This window comes from Aythya ferina (assembly GCF_964211825.1).
Source record: "Aythya ferina genome assembly, chromosome: 7".
NCBI lineage: Eukaryota > Metazoa > Chordata > Aves > Anseriformes > Anatidae > Aythya > Aythya ferina.
Window position 1 is genome coordinate 4072789 of NC_140302.1, and position 20227 is coordinate 4093015.

The following is a 20227-nucleotide window of genomic DNA, read 5'->3' on the forward strand; positions in this document are numbered from 1 at the left end:
TACTGTGCTTTCCAACAGTAAAGACACTCCCTATCTGCTTATCATGGTACACTATTAATTCAATCTGGTTACATTTCAGAAACATAATAATGCTTTTTCAATTGCAATTCTTATGACTTCTAAAGGGTCCAAATAATACAGATTATTCATAATTCCTATGTTAACCAATAAGAAATAATAAAAGGATAAACTAAGTATGTTCCCTCTATTTATCATTTGGTCTCCATTTACCACATTAACATGCGTGGATGGAACGTGAATGCTGAAAGAATGTGAAGACTGAAGAAGCCTGACTAAACATCTATGTTGTGCAACAAAAACACAGTGAATGCTGAGTGCGCTGTAACGGGAATTAATTGAAAAAGTCATACCTGTGGGCACAAAGTCTCGATGTGATTAGCTGCCATTTGCACGATTTTCGTTCCATCTTCATTTGTTGACAATGAACAGGCAAGATTAGCAACCTTAAATAAACAAAGCTTTGTAAGCATGTATTCATCCCCATACTCTCAAACTTTCTGAAAATATCTCTGCAAGGAAGCTTTCATTATTTAGGGAAATTAATTTGTCCAAAACCATAGCTGAACAGGAAAACTCAGAGAAAAGGAGCTGTGGAAAGCAGTGACAGTAACAAATTTCATGACCTCTCCCCAGTTCAGGTTCACCACATAATATCTGCAGCATAGCATTTAGATAGCTTAGGACTTTGCAGCTTCATATGCATTGTTTGTTGTTGTTTCTGTTGCTTTTCAGAACCTTTCAAACCATGTGTCCACATATTTTTTTTTAAACTTACATTTAAGATCTTAAAGATCCAATAAGATTTGCCTTGACCTGATGAACAAAATAGAATGATTTATGTCCTGAACCATCTACAGATCATTATTTTTATTAGCTGTAGAATTTTCCACCAAAAGAGTCATATCAATACACCTTATATTGAGAATGTAAAAGAAAACACGAAATATGTGGAAGTTCAAGTCTGTCCTGTATTTTACTGCACACAATGGAGATACAGCTTCCTTTGCAGGAAAAAAAAAGAAAAAAAAAAAAAAAAGAAAAGAAAAAAACAACACTGCTACAAGGTTCCACAGTTCAACAACTTCGAAAAGATGAAAGAAGAAGAACATGCTCTGACTGCAGTTCAGCTCAGCGCTACACACCGTAACAGGCTGCCTTGATAAAGGCATGAGAGTGGTTGGGATACTGAGATCCAGTAGATCTTTTAATCATATTGAGCTCATGCAAGGCCCTTACGTGAACTACGATACTTGCTAGCTTCTGTAATCCTTCACTGATGTAGTTGTATTACATTAAAGTAGACCAAGAACTACCTGAAAAATAGTCCTCCATAGCGTTACAGAAACTACCAACAGAGATACAAAACAAATACACAGTTACTTTGCAGTTATTCAAAACTCATGCAACAAGTTGTATGGCCCAGGTGCTGCAAAAAAACAAAAACAAAAACAAATCTTCATTTATCAACATTTTAATATACTATTTCTAACAAAGAACAATAAGCCAATGATGATCTGCTACCGAAAGCTTTTATTATTCAATTGATGGAAATAATTACACAGTATTAGCTAGCCCAAGGCCAAATAAATTACATGTCCCATCCAAAATTCTGAAAAGGATGAGGGCTAGAATGAATGGCCTTCCATGTACAGCTGTGCCTTCTTAGAAATACTTATGAACCTATTCCTGCTATTCCAACACAGTTCATTGGTCCCCGCTGTGTGATGTTATCTTGTCCACAGAAAAAAAAGTAACTTTTAGGATGGAAAAAAATCCATTTTTACAACTGCAATCAAACTGCACTCTCTTTTACTTTAGTCAACTGCCATGGTATTTTTAATACAGTATTTGAGAAAGACTGTTCCTAATTTTATGCTTTCACTGCTTACTCTTCAGTTTTACATATTCCCCGGTGATAACCCAATTCACGACAGTTTTCTCAAAGAACAAGCTACAAAGGATGTAAGTATTAGGAAGTTATGTTAAGCCACTTTATAACCAAAAGGAACTGGACTGCATTGTCTACATTAGAAGTCTTTTAAAAATCAGTAAAAGTTTTTTTCTTAAAAAAAGGCAAGCTGTAGTTGGCGAGTCAGTTTAGAATAAGTATGTTTATTGTGTTACAACATTTTGGCTGGCCATTACAAATTCATACTACATTGCCATACAAACAGCAAATTTAGTTCTTTGCCTTTCATTTTGATTGATGTAACAAAACCTTTCATTGCCCTTAGACAAAATGGGTAGTATTTTCTGTTCTCAGCACTTGAGTGTCACAATTTCACGTTATATACCTTATGCCTAAGTAGAGTTCTAATAGAGTAGGTGATTAGATTAACAGCTGTTCCACCTAAAAGACAACTATTGCACAAGTTAGCCATGAATTTGAAAATTAAGCAAGCCAAGTGGTTAAAGCCTGTCTGGTACAGAGAATGATGGCTGAAACACAAATATATGGAGGTCTTGCAGCCTCATTATATCACACCCCTTCAAACTCACAATGGCAAGCACCATGTACTTACAATGGTGGAAGCAACCACTAGATGACTGGAAGCATATCCTGTGCCCCATGCAACCACCCAAAACGTTATCCTGGGCCCTGAAAAGCAAGTCCTACGGCATCTTCAGGGTCTCGACCAAAATGAAAATGTAAAATAAATTGAAGAACACAATATTCTGAGGCAAAGATAGCATATGTGTGAGAACCCTGCCCAGTAACTTTTCAGGAATAATTTACTTTTCTCTACCTGTGTCAGGCCTGGAGCAAAACCTCATTAAGTCTTGGTCACAATAAAAGCATCTGAAGAACTAGGCTAAGTATTCCCTCTCTGGACCTCAGCGTACTTGATCTTGAAGATTCTTTCCAACCTACACGATTCTACAATTCTATAAACCCTACTGACATCAGAAATTTCATGCTAGTATTGAGAAAAATAAAGTCAGTTGGAATGTTCTATTAGATTCTTTTATCTACATGACATCAGCATCTCAGATGAATATCTTTATTCAAGGAAACATACTAGGCAGAGCACAGTGGACCTCTGTTATGCTTCTAGGAACTAGACATGGAAATAGACTATATCACCTTAGGTATCACTAGAGATATTAAGCAGCGGGGATCTGATCACAGTTTGAACTTCTCAGTTCCTTCGTTACAGAAATAGTAATTAGGAACCAGTTCTTACTATTTATATTCATCTCGGTATACTTTCAAGTCAAAAGGTAAAATAATACACTTCCAATCTTCCAAAATACATTCTCCCACTTTATAAAGGCTTTTTTTTTTCATTTTGACATGAGAAAAAAATGCAGTGTTAATACGGACAGACTGCATCTTTAATTCTGCAAAACTTACAACCTTACAGAAAAATGCATTTATAAGGTGATCAGTAACTCCTTTCCATTTCAAATAACCTATAAGGGAGGAAAATTTAATTGTATTAACATTATCAGATGAATCTGTTACCATTGAAGCAAACAAATTCTACTTCATTTGTCTGCCACAACACACTGCTTAGAGGAAAAATTATTCAGACTCACTACGTATGTGGGTTTACTTGTACTGGAACACTGCTAGTGCAGACTAAATAGAGAGGCAGTAAGTAAATGTTTTTCTAACAATTAAATACGTAACATTCTAGTCCAAAAAAAATCAGAATTTATCCTTAAACCTCATTATAGCATCGTTAAAGACTAATTTACTTGAAAATTCTCAAGTGCTTTTAAAAACTGGATATGTCAATTTTCCAAAACCCATATGTCTCTCAGACATGTGCTATCTCAACTATCTGTCAAAACACAGCTATAATTCCAATGAAATCCAGCATACCTGGCAGATTTCTGACAGGCACTTGCCAAGATACATAATTTGTCTGGTGAATTCAGATCTTGGAATTTCTGAAACTGCCAGCTCTACAACCTGGAGCTCCAAAATTTCCAGCTTTCTGCACCAACCACAAGCCCAAAGGCTGGCAGTTTCAAGGGCATGCCTACACTGTACAATGCAGAACAGTGTAGAAATTGGTGACAGCACTTGTTCCAAGTGCAAAGTCAGGATAACCATCCAAGTTTGGTGCTGCTCTCAAGTGACTGTGATTTACTTAGAGAACATGCTGTACTCACAACAGTGTCTGCTATTAGAAAACAAGAGCTAACAAGATTGCCTCTTATCAACTCTACTGCATGCTGCAGACATGCCCTGACAGTCTAGATATACTTCACTGTCACCAGAGAGTTCCAAAGTCCTTCAAACCCATGGTTTGCTCAACTTCTGTGGAGGCTCTTAGGTCTGGAGACCCATAAACCTTAGTTTGGTGTAGAATTGGCAACATTGTAGCATAAAACTGGAAATCTTCAATTAACTTATCCTCCATGGTGATGTTTTCAAGGACTGCAGAGATCTCAACTCTAAGAATGAGGTGGGAACTCACAGTTCAGGACAATTCCACCACCATGCTGACGCTTAGGAACAGAAAAATCCCAGCTCCTTTACTACTACCTTTCTCTTCAGAAAAATAAATAAATAAATAAATAAATAAAATAAAATAAAATACTTTGACCAGTTCAGTAATGTAATTTTAGTGGTTTTCCTTTCCTGTAGGATCTTTACATTCTGCCTCGTTCCAGAAAAACATGCTATTCTGTAGCACCATTCTGTGAAATTGTGAATACAGAACATACATATAGCGAACACAGTACTTTCTCTATTCCTATGGCATATATGCCTGCTTTTGGCTAGTACAAAGGTCTAAATACAGAATTACTAGAATTTAAAATACTTTCAAACACTTTTACTTAACAATCTGTTACATCAGCATGGATGGCTGAGAAGAACTGGCAACTGTGATTCCTACTGGAAACAATACACATCAGCAGCCCTGTAGCTTCCTATGAAATGCTGACTACGTAAGTCCCTAATTAAATTCTCATTTTACACCCTACACTACACCATTTTAGAACAAAATTTACGTAGTACTGGAAATCAGAACTATAGTTTGTATATAATTAATTATATACAAGAAAACAACTTGAAAAAAAAAGGATGCTCCCAAAGTTGCAGTGAGATTGGAGGGGAAGATAATTAAAAAGGGAAACCTACTTCAGGCTTCTGCCAAACTGCTATTTAATTCAAACCACTGACTTGAATTTGGACATCCTTTCAGCACTATAGTCACTCGGAATGTCAAAAATATCTATTTTTTGTTTCAGTGTAAATGTCTTCAATTCCTTGAAGTGGAACCCATGAAAAATGAAGAAAAATATAAAATGATTTTTTTTTAAGAGAAAAAATGTAAAACATGTAAAACTTCTTAAGTGAGTTCAAAATAGAAATAATCCCTTTATTAGCTATTTATCCTTTCACAATAAAACTACGCTTTAAGAAACCTGTTCTGATGCAACTGGTTTAACATGCAGGTTTATATTCAATACAAAAAGCTCAATTCTAATAAGCACAATTGATCTGAATATACATGAAAAAAAGGATCAGAAAAGTTGAAGAACCACCATTCAAGAAAGGTAATAAATATCACACTACAACTACGTACAGAAAACATAACGGGGAAAAAAATGCAAAACAACACATCCATAGATAATCAGAGAAAATCAAGGATCAAAAAAAAAAAAAACAAAACATACCTTCAGAATTTAATCCACATCAGCATCAGCATTCCCTTGCAGAAAGTATGGCAATTCATTATGCTATCTAACATTAATATTGAGGACCTGGTTCTGCAATACAGGAAGCGTACAACAGCACAAGTTTCTGGAATAGTTTTGTGTTTTGTTGTTGCTGTTGTTTTCCCCAGCAAGAAACAGTTACTTTATATTCTAGTCTGTTCTCAACTACCATTCTTGTTAATTACTACTGTAGAATGTTTTTTGTTGTTGTTGTTGTTTTGTTTTACAAGAAGGTCCTCTTGATAAAAGGTCACTGTATGTCTACTGCATAAACACCTGTGCTTCCAAAACAAACAAACAAAAACAACAACAACAACGACGGCACACTTACTTTGATGAAATCTCGCCTATCCTTGGAAGTAAATGAACATATTATCTCTTCATTTACACAGCAAGGCTCTTTCAGTAAGCACAGTGTTTTGAAGTCTTTGTTTTCTTGTTGTTGATGCTTGACAGCTAGGTTAAAAGAAATCCAAAAATCCTAGAGATTATACATCTTCTCCCTCTGTACTGCAAGTGCTGCAGCCCAGCATTCTTAGTATATCTGGTCAGCAGCACTCTCATCTATAGACCAGGCCAGTCTAAGGTTTGCTCTGAGAGTGAATGGATTTTTAAAAGGCCAGTTAAGTTCAGCCATTGAAGCACTGCCAGCCAAATACAACATAAACTCCCTAAGTCATACACCTCTGTCATTTGCTTGCCACTTTCAGGACAGTAATGCCAACCAATTGCTAAATAGTGTGGTACCCTCACAGCACATCTGAACACAGGAAAAAAAATCTTACTATCAGGTAACTGTTTGTTTTTACACTTCAAATTAATTGGATGACTCACTTTTTCCTTAAACTTTCCAACAGTTACAATGTTGACAACTCATTTTTTTCCTGGAATTGAAATAAAGGAGAATAACTCAGAGATACTCTTGTACCAAAAAAAAGCACATTAATGCTTACCAGAAAGCAAGACAGAACCTTTCATATTGCCTCGTTCAAGGCAAGAAATCATCACAGAATGCAGGTGCATTAATTCTATCTACTATAATAATACAATCCTTTTACAGACTCACAAGATATGATGCACCTTAATATTTTTATTATTATTACAAGGACCTTTATTCTTGCCAGTTTCCACTGAGCGGGCACTAAAAAAAAAAATCCAGAGGAGAAAGCCCATCTTACCCTTCCATCAGTGAGCAGCTTAAGATTTAATAGTAACAACAACCTAAGCACAAGTATTGACAAAAATAGTGCTATAACCTCTACAACATATCCTTAATTGGTGACCATCCATTCACATATGCACCGCTCCCAAGAGCTTGTTACTACTCATATAAAATCATTTTAAATAAATTAAAATAGATCATTTAGCAAACAATTAAAAAGTGTGTTGAACTTTCTTATATAAATTGCCTCATGGGTTTTTATTTTAGTTTAATATTTCAGATTTTTTTTACTTTAGAAAACTAGGTCTCAAAAAACAAGGCTATTAAGTGTAGTGTTTGCAAAAGACTAACTAACACATCTTGACATAAAAAAGTTGATAAAAAATAAATAATTAACCACAGATATTCTAGTTTTTGTACATCTGAATTGCCCTATACTTTGTGTCACACACTGCTTTGGCACTTTTCCTCCTCAGGACCACCCAGCTCACTACTCAGAAAAGCCTAGGCCAAACACAACGAAACTCAACTTCCAGAAAAAGGAAGAGCCTGCTTATAATCTAGTTTAAAATCTCGATTAAGAAACGTGCTACCATATATTTTGTTGAGCAGAACTCACCCAACCACACCATAAAACCACTGCAGCCGCAGAATGTACCAGAAGGGGTTGTGTGCCACGCTGCCGCGAGGCGAGGCATTGCCACAAAATGGCGGCCTCACAAAATGGCGGCCTCGCAAAATGGCGGCCTCGCCAAGACACTGCCGGGCCCTCATCAGCGCCCCTTGTGCTTACTTCCCAGCGGTACTGGCCCCGTTCCCCCATCCGGCAGCACTACGGCACAGCAGGGACCGGTGTGGCCTTTCTGGCACATACGCCTAGGACAGGAGGGCACGTGCACAGAGCTTAAAAAAGCCTTTTCGTTTCAAAGCATTTTTTTCTGCAAAGCTACTGTATAACGCTCTGATTTCTTAGTGGCAATGTTTTTGCCTTCTTTAATCTCTTATTTCCCACTGAACTATTATCAGATCTACAGGATAGGCAGGAGTCTGGGTATACTGTGAGTCTATTCAAAAAACTGTCCATACTAAATTGAATTAAAATTTTAAATTGAAATTTAAAGATACAGACATGAATTGGAAGCATTTTATGAACTACTCTAGTTAATTATACTTATTTGTAAAGCAATCCATAATTCACTCACAATGAAATAAAAACATAAATGTATGTTATGTAACTAAGCTGTCCTTAAAGCAAAACAAATGTTACACTGTTCCAGTAGTAAAAATCTCATCTCTGTCACAGCACACAAAAAAATTACAGTACATTCTTTTACTTTCACTATATGCTACAGGTTTTTTAAAAACATAATTAATCTTCTCGCTCATTTTTACCTTTCCTTAATCCCTTAAATGAATATTTAAATATTTTTTCTTGAGTGTATTAGTGTTCCTTCTCTTCTTTGTGAGTGGTATCATGAGCTGTGATCTGCAGGTACTATAAAAGCCATCTAAAGACAGCAAATTCAAACTGCAATGGAGCTAGAGGTAGTCTCCTATACTTTATATGGAATATATGTTGTACTAACATAAAATATTTCTGCATTACTCAAACCATGTTAGTTGAGTTTAAAGGTTTATAAATCATTTATAAGAATTCCTTCGTTCATCTGTGTCATGCAATCTCTGTTCTCGGAAAGGTAGAATTGATCATAAAGGAAAACACTAAAATCATCTGTAAGCCTTGTGACCAGAATTTACATACAAAATCATTCATATTTCAAAACTGCAGATGAACTCTGTGGCATCCAGGAAAATGCTTGTGTGTACCAACCATCAAACATGTAAATACAACTTAAGGACTGTAATCCTACTAAATTCACTGTCAAAACCCCTATCAAGTTTGTATTCTCTTCACTGAATACTGGCCTTGAACAAAGGCAAATGAATTCACTGTTAATTGTGGTAAAATGATGAATACATTAAAAACAATCCTAATATTTGGTAGATGCCCATCCAACAACAACAGATGCAGAAGTTACTAATAAGTTTCAAAAGGAAACAAATTCTGGGCAAGGAAGTCTAGAATTCTAACCTATAATTGATTCCTAAAATAAAGGGTGATGGGTACACGTTAATTAAGCTAAAACTCATAATGGCGCCATGAACTTCCCATCACAAAAATACTTGGGATATTGCTACTCCTGCCCATCTGTTCCTTCACCAGACTGGCTGAGTAAAAGACAGCTGATAACATTTTGGCTAAGGACACTTCATTAAGAAGAAACGTGTCTAGACACTGTAATTCTGTCCTGAGTCCAACAAGGAAGTTCCTGGGGTCTGGCAACAACTCCCTGTATTTTTCAAGAGAATGAAGTTTTAGAAATTTGGTGTGAAAAAAAATACAACAGTTCAGCTGGAAGGGACCTTCAAAGAAAAGGTCTTCATCTAGTCCAACTCCCTGACCACTTCAGAGCTAACCAGAAGTTAAAGCATTATCCAAGTGTCTCTTGGATACTGACAGGCATGGGGCATCAACCACCTCAGTAGGAAGCCTGTTCTAGTGTTTGACCACCCTCACAGTAGAGAAATTTTCCCTAATTTCCAGTATAAACCTCCCATGGTGCAGTTTTGTGCTGTTCCCATACACCCTGTCATCAGATACCAGGGGGAGGAGATCTGCACTTCCCTCTCCACATGTGCTCAGTATTTTGAATACAAGGCAAACACTTACTAAAAAGCAGTTTAATGCAATGATGTTAAAATGTGACCAATGTGAAATAACTATGTCCAAATTATTGGATGTTGCCTTAGTTTGTTTGTGTATGTCCCCTCCTCCCCCCTCCATTGGAAGAATTATGCCAAAGGGAAATAGCTAACAGTAGGTGCCTTTTGTCTCAGCCAAACTATCAAAACCAAAAGCATCCAACTTCCCTGTTGAACAACAATTTGCCTTTCTTATGATGAGAAATTCTAGTCCCTGACTTCCTATAGCAGGTTTCTTCAGGTTTCTTTTCTACTTTTTTAAAGAGTTCAGTTACTACGCTCAAATTTTATGCATGCTGCTATGTCTTCAATATGAAAGAATTTGTCCTACTTTGTTTTCCTGCCTCAAAGACAAAATATTTGATAGCCTAAGTATTGTGCATAAACTGCATTTCAGAACATTTCTCAGTTATTTCAATGTATTCAATAATTCATGTTAACAGGTAGAGTCTTTGAAAAAGTCCACTCTGGCTGAGGGGAAAAAAAAAAAAAAAAAAAAAAAAAACTAGTTTGGAAGCTGCTTGGCATTGGTTAAGGTACCCCCAAAAGGTTATTACTAGAGAATTAAGCAAACAAACATATTGTCTGATCCTCTAGAAAAGTACTCGAGTTCTTGTAGCCTGCAACGCAACACATTAAAACATAACTTCACGCTTTAAGGCTGGAAAACTGGCTTGCAAAAGAGATTAAGTTAGTGCAAACCTCTCTATATCTCTCTACATAAACGCGTTATCTGCTTATATACTCATTTGATTGAAGGAACAGCTTCTAATATATGCACTTCTGACAACTGGCATAAAGAAGGTCATGTAGAACAGAGAACAATCCACTGGGAAGTATATACCTTCTTCTCCACCAGGAATCACAGCACTCATGTTCCAAGGGGAAAGACGGGGGGAGGAAGGGAGGGAGGAAATGACTATCAATATGACAATGATACAATATTAATTGTATCATTTTAACAACAGCATACACACAAAAATGTGGATATTTGGTATTTAAGAAACATAAGCCTTGGTAAACTGATGTTAAGACTTGCGTGATGTTTGCCTTTTTTTGGAACTTCAGAATTATTCTGTTATGGGAGACTGGCAATACAGATCACTTCTGTCAAAAAAGAATTTGGTTATATCACATGGAATCAGAGTTATCACAATTTCTATCAGTTTGATAAACTTCTACATCCAGTTTCTGCAGTAATTCAAGAAACAAGTAACTGCCACTGTACTTCCGTGTAAGCTGTCTTTACAATATCAGCAAAAATATTAATCAGGTGTATGAGGGGAAGAAGGCCATGTTGAACAAAGACAATTTCCCTTTGGGAGCTTGCATAACTTACAGTACACACTGCCTCATGGTACTAGGTGGCTGACATTTCTAACTGATGAAATATGCCCCTTAGACATAGAGCTCTGATCAATCTTCTGGTTGTTTATCTTTCGTTCTCTTTCTTCACACTTATGCAATAAAGGCTGTGATAAAGAGGATTAATGAAAATGTCACCGTTTATCACCTGAAGCTCAATCAGTAATAGGGAAGTTGGGCCTTATTTAATTAATTACATAAAGGTGCTAAAATTTTCATATTATGAATTCAGGACTTGCTGCAAGGTGTTAAAACTCTGTGAGGACCAAAATAGAGAGGTTCAAAATCTTAACATTTACGTATATGGTTAGACTTTATGCTTGACTTTAAGCTAATTTTATGGAAATAATTTTCTCCACCATTATGACCGCACTAGCCCTCGATTGAGCATCCTTCTACCAACTTCAATGCATCAAGAACAAATTATGTCTCTCTGAAGGCCTCCTTCCACCTGCCTGCCATCTCCCAATTACTGTTGTCGGGTTCCTTTTGTCAGAATTCTAAGCATTTTTGCATTTAAAGCATCTGTGATTTTTTTCTTCTGCTACTTTTTTCTTCAAAACTGGTTCCCACACCCTTCAAATAACACCACTATCCTTATGCTACCCTTTTGCATCCTATCTGCAAACAAACAAAAAGAACAACACCTGAGAACACCAGGTTTGTAGGTACACCAGTGAGGCTGACAATGCTCTTTACTGACAGCTGCCACATAAACCTGTCAACCAGGTAAGTTTGCCAAAGGACTCTCAGAGCCTTCAGCACAGAAATAAATTCCAATAAATATGGGAAAGTAGAGCTTTAGGCCTAACTAATGATATTATTGGAATTAAGTCTGTGTTTCAGACAGATTAAAAGTTTAATTTCTAAACACCTTACAGGAAAAAAAAAAAAAAAAAAAAAAAAAAGTAAGCAAAGTAGGGAAGGTTTTCCTTTGTGTTTGTTTTCTTGGGGTTTAGTTTGTATTTAGACTGGTACCGTTTACTATTTTATCACAAATAAAGCAAACAAAAGCAACAGTTAGATTGCTAAAATGGATGAGCTACCCTGATCTCAAGGACGTGCCATTAACTATATCCTGCCTGAACAAGCATTCTGCACATTGGTCTCCTAGAAGTGAGAAAGTGGGACAAAAACAGAAGACTACTGAATGGTTATTCAGAACCATACAACTGAGGATACATGTAAATTAGCAAACCAAAGGTGGTTTTCATATCAAAAGCAAAACATTGTGTTAACTAGCTAAGTAAAAGTCTGAAAACCATCAAAAACGTGTAAGATATGAGCAGAAAGTTAATTTGTCAAGAATAGACTGACCCTAGAAATTAGTATGGTAATGTAATGAAAATCCATTTGCCATTCATAAATATTGACCTGCTTAGAAGTGCTTGTCTTATTTACAAAAAACGTCCTTCTAGTCTGCTGACAGGTAGATTTTACTTCCAAAGTACTAACAAATATTCTTTCCTTTTTTTTCCATGCAATAATGATCTGTATATGGTGTTTCATTTTTCACACTTAGATATAGATTTTTAAAGCAAAAAAAAAAAAAAACAAAACAACAAACAACACACTTTATTGTGTCTGCAGATCACATTGTACAATAGGATCCTGCATCCTCCTGACAGCTGCTGTGTGTGGTTATGCACACAAATGATAGAAGTTAAACAGAAATTGAAAACCAGGGATGATGACACACTCTTCAACTGAGGGTGTTCATTTGCTACTTTGAGACAGATGTAACTATAAGATGAAACAACTGGAAGTATGTTATGGGTAAAAGAAGAACAGTAACAAGAAAAGTGCTAGCAAAAGAATAACAACACCCAGACTTGTATCTTGTGTCTTGGGATGAAATTCCTTCCCATTGAACTGTCTGAAAACTAAACACCTGTGCACAACAGCATCCATGTTTCTTGTCTTCTGGTTATGCTCTCAAGAAGAGTAATAAAAGATTCTGCTTTCTTTTGATAGCTTGGAAGTTAACAAAGATGTTCCAATAATCTCTCAGTTTGACCTCTAGAGATGCAGTTGTAGAGTTTTGCAACTGACAAAAATGGGTTTTTCAACAGCTAAATAAAATCAACTGTAAAGAACAAGTAATTAAACATTAAGATGTTACTTTTACTGCTGACCAATTTGAGATGAAAACCCACAGAAATGGGTGATTCTGCAGTGCTGAGAATACCTCAATTCCCTACCATCTTTGAAGGGGATGGGAACAAATAAGAAGCTTGAATCTGTCAGTACTTCATGTATGAAGCACCTTAACACGTAAAGAAAAATTCAGTGATTGTGGACTGATACATTTCATTTCACTTCAAGTTGCTATCTGCCAGGAAATTATTTAAGTGTTTTTGCCACTTTGGGTGGCCAAATCTTTTTTTGTTGGTGGTGGTTTTCAGAAATCCCATTGTGGTTTTCTTCCCATGATTGTTAGTTCCAAGTAGAAGAAAACTAACTTAGGGAACATAGCCCTTACCTACTGGATGTTCAGAGGTAGAATACTAGCTTCTTGAAGGCTGTTTCTTGTAGATTGGTCTTAGAAAGCACAAGATTTTATTTATTTATTTTTTGTTTGTGGGTTGTTTGTTATTTTTGTTTTGTTGCCAATTTCTTTCAGAACTACAGTGAGTTGCTCTCAGAACCCAATTTTCTGAGTCAGTATATTTAGAATTTGACATATGAAGATCTACAAATTACATATGAAGTCAGACAGAGTGGCAACTATGTGATAATTTTCCAGTTGTATTTCAAAAGAGGTATTTAATGTTTGTACAGAATATGAAAAGCAAATTATCGAGATTAAGTTGCAGATTCCATGTTGAAACTAACGTTCAGTAGAGGAGTTTTGCACTAGAGGCAGATATACAAAGCTTTATTTCAAGAGGTACTGGCACTGTATTGTGCCTCACTAAGAGAAAAGAAGTTTTTTGTCATGCGCTTATTAATTTACTGTCAATATAGATTCATTTTCATTACCAAATAACATTATTTTAATCCTGCTGAGTTTTGCAAACATTTTGATTAATAAGTTTAACACTGAAAACATTTCATTTGTACCGTATATAAGTTCTTCTATTTTTTTTTACTGGAAATGGGATTCCAATAGCATTGAATGAAAAGTAGTAAGTTTCTTGATGCATGTATAGATAAGCAGGAATATAAATCGATTTCTTTAGAGAAATCACACCTATTAACGAGTCTCTGAACAGAAGGAATTACTTCAGATAAACACGTACATGGTCATTCTTGACAGAATTTAATTCTGATTTTCAGCTAACTAAATTCATTTATCTTTGTTTTATTCCAGGCTCCGTCATTGATTCATATGACAAATCCATTCCATTTCCTCTCTGTCTCCTTCTTCAGTTTATCTACCTCATTTTTATTTCCAAGATGAGGGACCAGCGTATTTCCAATATGCTACTGAACACAAATGAAATCAACATTAAGTTTTAAGATTTTTTTTTTTTTTTTTTGTGAAAGATGAGCACTTACATGAGTTTGGCTCACATTAGTTCAAACATATTTCTGTGTTCAGCTACTAGGTTAGTAGAAAGGGCTCTACAAACAACTAAAAGATTATTTATAATTAAATTTAAAATAATAAAGGTGCCAATCCAAGACTGAAGTCACACTATATACAGCAGTTTGATCATGTTAAAGTGGCAAAGTAGTTTAACTGTAATTTTTATTCTCTTCGTTGTTGTGTTCTGCTATCCAGAGACAGTGTCAGCATCGCCAGGTAAGGGGCCTGTGACCTTACCCTAGGCAAGCTAAGCCTAGACCAAAATAATAAGCAAAGTTCTGCTAACACATTAAAGGCATCATTCTCATATTTTTAAAAGCTAGTTTTAGAAGTAGCTAAAGTAACAAGAGCCAGAAAGTTGTTTTATTCAAGATCTTCATTTTTTTTCCTGAACTAGTTTTATGATTCTGTCAGTATTTGCACAGTTTGTTACTATGCATCCTGTAACTTGTTTAGCTAAACAAGCAAAAATAAAATAAAACTAAATTATTTCTCTATAAATATTTATAGAACTCAAGATATTTTCTCCTTTAGGTCTTTAGGATTTAAAGCATCGTTTTAACATATTGATTTCTTAAGGAGAATTAATTTTCAATAGATGTGCTGGATTTCCTGCACTGGAAAACTTTATACCAACCAACTCACTTGTTTAACAACAAACTCTATGTCCTGCATGCGCCTGCTGTTGTATATCAATACATTAACATATGCACTTAAATATATGTGCTGTCTGTCATTGTCCACTGTTAGTAACATGTATCACCTTAGAAATCCTTAATTCACAGAAACCAGTATTTCTTGGCATACTGAAGAAATGCGAATCAGAATACAGTCAAGACCAAAAAAAAAAAAAAAAGAAAAAAAAGAATTACGCAACAGGTTAAACCCTCAAGTTTATGTATCAGAGTAGTAGATCTGAAGTCAGTATTATTAGATCAAGCTACAAAGAATGATACATTTGTGTACTAAGTAGAAAAGGATGAAGAACATGAAGTTCACTTCATCATTGCCTCCACTTCTCCTATTACATCTCTCAGCCTCTGCTCGGTACAGCTGACCTTTAAACACTGCAGTGGGAGATTTGCATCTGTGCCAACAGAAAAGATAATCAGAGGATTCCTCACTGCTCCCATCAAATTCCTTTTTTAATCTCAAGTTCACCCAGCCTATCACTTCACCTCTCAAAAAGCTATACATCTCTTTGATATATCTGCTCAGGAGAACAGCCTGTCTGCTTTCCCAAACAAGAAATTTCTAGTTACAGAAGATCTACTTTTTTCCTTGAGCAGACAGGAAATTTCAGTCTTTCCTTTTGCCTATCATTTGTTCATCATCACATAATTGTTCTCTCAATACCAGAAGTTGTTTTCACCTCTGGTAGAAGTGAAACACAAGGCCGAATACAATATTCACTAAAAATAGGCATGTCTTGCCAGGGATGATAAAGAAAGTACAACCAAGTTCCCTTAAGCTTTTTAAGATAATTTTGTGTTAATTTGCATAATTTTAAGTAGTGTTTTTGTTCAGATTCAGTACAGAACCAACTCTGAAATTTCCTATAAGAATGTTCGAAAATGTTTCCATATATGTTTCCATAACCAAGTATTTCAATTAGATTTGCAATTTCATTGTAACATTTTGAAAGAAAAGGCATTTCGAATCACAACCTAGATGTGTGAAATCGCAAAGCAGCTAGTTTTTATTTTTTTGAAATGTTTGTATCAACATTAATGCATATATTAAAGAATTGCTATTAATAAAAATCATTTTCTAACCAAAACATACCTTTTGGAAGTATTTTTTTTTAGCCAAGGCTCAGAAAGACTGAGTATAGACAAAATCTTAACCCAAATATGGTTGCTTTTTTCTTTCTACAATATGTACTAGTTTCTCAATATCACATAATTAATATTCAGACTTACAAATACTTGATGCAGTATATGAGCAAAATAAGGTACAGTAGCACAGAACAACCTCCATATGAAGAATGTTTAAAGTGACCTTTGATACTCATGAAAATACTTCAGCTGCTGACTCTCTATTTCATATATGGAAAGTATTCAATGTAATAGCCAAAGAGTTGTTTTTTTTTTTTTTTTTTTTTCCTTTTTGTTTTTTTTAAACCATGTAACTAGGACTATTTCATTTCCTCCATACATATGAATACAGTATTCACATTTCCAACCAGGAGATTCAGCTCTGTGCAAGTACAGCATAGCTGTTGATGGCACTAAGATGTTAACTGAGGAAGAATCTCAAATACCTTGCCAGTGTCTGAGCTTTTTAAATATTAACACTGCCCAAAAAGCACCAGCTAATATTTCTGGTAAGTTTAGGTAACATCTCAAGTGTCCCTGCACTTTTTTAACAGAAGCTAAAACCTCTCATCTAAGACCAAGGAACAGTAAACAATCTCAGGAGAAAGATAACGTAAGAAACATGGAAAAGAAGTAGCACCTGTAGCTGCTACTACTTTGGAAACATCATTGCCCCAGATGTGGGGTGGTGTTCAGTCTTCTCATTTCACTGATACCTCACGCTTCACTAAACTTATATACGTACTTTTGAACTGTATCACACTGTTATGTTTTAAATGAATTTTTTAAAGGAAGACTGTAAACTTCCACATGCTAAGTCAGAAGATAAGCGTGTGTAAGAAACATGAATCCTCAAGCTCATTTACAATGGTCACTGGCTTATGAAGATACCATTTTTTTCTTCAATCAGACTATCAGCACTTACAGAAACAGGCAACAGCTTAGATTAATTAAGATTTCATACTCAGAGAGGAAAAAAAAACAACAACATGCTCTTTCTCAAGACTTTTTGTTTATACTGGAGAAATTTTCATTTTCTGATTAAAATAGAAACCACAGAAAATCTCTTCATATTTCATAAAGTATTTCTAGTTTCCCATATCAAATTCAGTGCTAAAGAAAACTGAGAATATGAACCTTTAATGTCCAACTCGGTCTACTTTACAGTCTCAGACTATTCAAACATCCCTGATCTTTCAGACGTAGATACAAAAAATGCACTGAGAGGTAAGAGATACTCAATTAAAAACTGCTATATGGAACACAAGAAATTGTAACATAACATTTGTCTTAAAAGAAACAAACACTCCCCTCTCAAGGTACAATTCATTTCACCTCACTTCAGCTATCTAGAAATTAGACACCCAGTCTAAACTAGTCATTTAGTCAAAGGAGAGACAGGCACTTACTATTAGTAAGATAAATCTTCCCTGGGAAATCATTATCTTGGGCTAAGTGTAAATGGGATAAATAAGGCTTTATATTGAAAAAAGACCAACACAATCAATCTCAGAAAATCTGACTTCTTCTATTTAGAAGACAAACCAAACCAAATGAGTGAAGTGATACTGGTAGTTCCTGGTACAGGGAGAGGATTATTATTTTAATCTGAACTGAGTAATTAAGACTTAAATTGGAAAAAAAAAAAAATCAGTGGCACGTTTTACTTAAAAATGGACTAATATCCAAATGCTGTAACATCAAATGCATTGCATTATCTATCACCATTGGACATGATGGCTGAAATATTAAAATCAATTTCTGTGTGACTGGATATCTGGATACACAAATACACAGGTCTTGTTGTACCGGATTCAAACATTTATTTTGCTAATTTCTGCAAGCAAAGTTATCGCTGAGATAAAATGAAACACTGATGATTTTACCAATCCAGCAACAGCAGCAACATTTAGAACTGACACAGAATTGTACAGAATGAAAATGTGTATCAACTTTTACATAAGGCACACTAAAATAATAAAGCTATCTTGACTGAAATGATGGGTGATTATTTTGAAAATGCACTATCAATCCTGTGTTACAGTGTGTTGTCCTGTCTCCATTTTTGAATTGATATCATCAAAATACTCATTGGTGCAACACTAACATCATGACCCTAGCTAAGCAAAGTTTTATGTGTATGGAGCACGTTCAAATGGAATGGGATAAACCTGAAAAACTATTTTAGCGAAGAGACTTAGAGAAGCTGAACTCTAGACTTGATCAAGAAAAAAAAATATAAAAAAACCACTATATATATTTTTTTAAAATTTCTGTTTGGACAGAATTAAATTTTAGCAGAGGGTACCTGTGTCTTATTTTACAGCAAATATCTTCAACTGCAAAAGGTTACCTTTACATGGATAAAAAGGAAATAGTTACAAAGCTTTCTTAGACCATAGATACCTTTTATAAGAGCAATGTTAAAGCCAAGCAGAAATTGACAGATCTATTTCCCTACATTCAGGCAACTGAAAAGGCACTCCCCCTACGGTTGCCAGGAAAGAGTTGAATTGTTAATTGTGCTGTGCATGCAATAGTGAGATGCAGGCATGTAGATCCTGCCACTCCTCCTCATCCTGTTCTTCTGTTCTTGGACAAACAACAGGGCTTTACTAAAAATCAGTGTGGCTGAGTAACCAGCAATTCATAGCTGATAAATAAGATTTATTTTTTTTTTCCCAAGCTCAGGAACAAATCTGGTGGAAACTGGGAGAAAGCTGTAAGCCAGAAATTTCCTTGAGTTCACAGTGTCTGCATTAACCTGTATTATTTTTTTTTTTTGTCTCATCTTTTACAGAGTCATTCCATGTAGTAAATAAAAGAACAAACTATGAAGATTTGCCAAAGGACTTTCAGGGTACTAGATGATGAGACAGCAACGTAGCAGATGAAATTCAATCTAACAAAATTAATTTGGGGAAAAAAATCTAGTATTACATATACATGATGGACTTCAGCAGACTACTGCTAATCAGTAGAATGATTTGGGGATTATTATATAAAATTCTGCAAAAGTTGGACTTCTGTGTTCATCAGTGGTCTAAGAAATACTGTTAGCATATGTTATCACATGTTATGGTAACAGAGAACATCACGAAAGCATTGTATAAATCCATGTATTCCCCTTATCTTGAATAGCATACACACTTCCAATCTACCACCTCCTGAGCAATACTGAAGAGCTGGAAAAGGCACGTAGAGGGTAGCAAGGTGATCTTTTCACAATTTCCAAAAATTAAAACTTAAAAAAAAAAAAGTCTTAAAACTTAAAAAGTAACGCTTAGCTTGGAAAACAGAAAATTAAGCAGGCATATGACAGAGATCTGTAAGTGGCATGGAGAAGGAAAATAGGAACTGGTGCTCATTTTCTCTTCTGATATGAGAATTCAGGTACAGCAAACTAAATGATGAGGTAGGGGTTTCTTGCATACTTCTCTGCACAACACATAACCAAGCTGTGAAATTCTTTACCACAGGATGTTATGATGTCCAAGGTTTACAATGGACCCTGATCCAGTCCTTAAGTGTCTTACATTCAGAAAGAACAGTGAGATTGTATTTTTTTCCTTAGCTTTTGTTCTCTAAGACAGAAACTAGGGATTGCCAGCATCTGAGATGGTTTTCAGATCTCAGCCCTTGCAAGAAGCTTCAAGATGTCATATGTTCCATAACATCTATTTGCAGCTGACAAATACATATATACTTTTTCTAATAAAAAGGTGGGTTTTTTATTTAATAACATGGGCTGTCACACTTCAGTTGTTGGCCTCTGCTATATGATCTTGTGCCCACATCAGAACTCCTTGGACGTGACAACTACATGTAGATGGTAAAACTGCCTTCATAGCTACATTGCCGTTGTCTGATGTCTCATCTACCTCACCT

General features: G+C 35.5%; 1 protein-coding gene across 6 annotated transcripts in view; it reads right to left on the reverse strand.

Annotated features, from left to right (window-relative positions):
- The window catches only part of CTNNA3 (catenin alpha 3), a 468549-nt gene that overhangs the window by 166913 nt on the left and 281409 nt on the right, over nucleotides 1-20227 (reverse strand). For all 6 annotated transcript variants that reach the window (XM_084526473.1, XM_084526472.1, XM_084526474.1 and 3 more), the window contains one exon: nucleotides 372-464. In XM_084526473.1, coding sequence (XP_084382599.1) covers nucleotides 372-464 — 93 coding nt within the window. The remainder of the gene's footprint in view (nucleotides 1-371; nucleotides 465-20227) is intronic.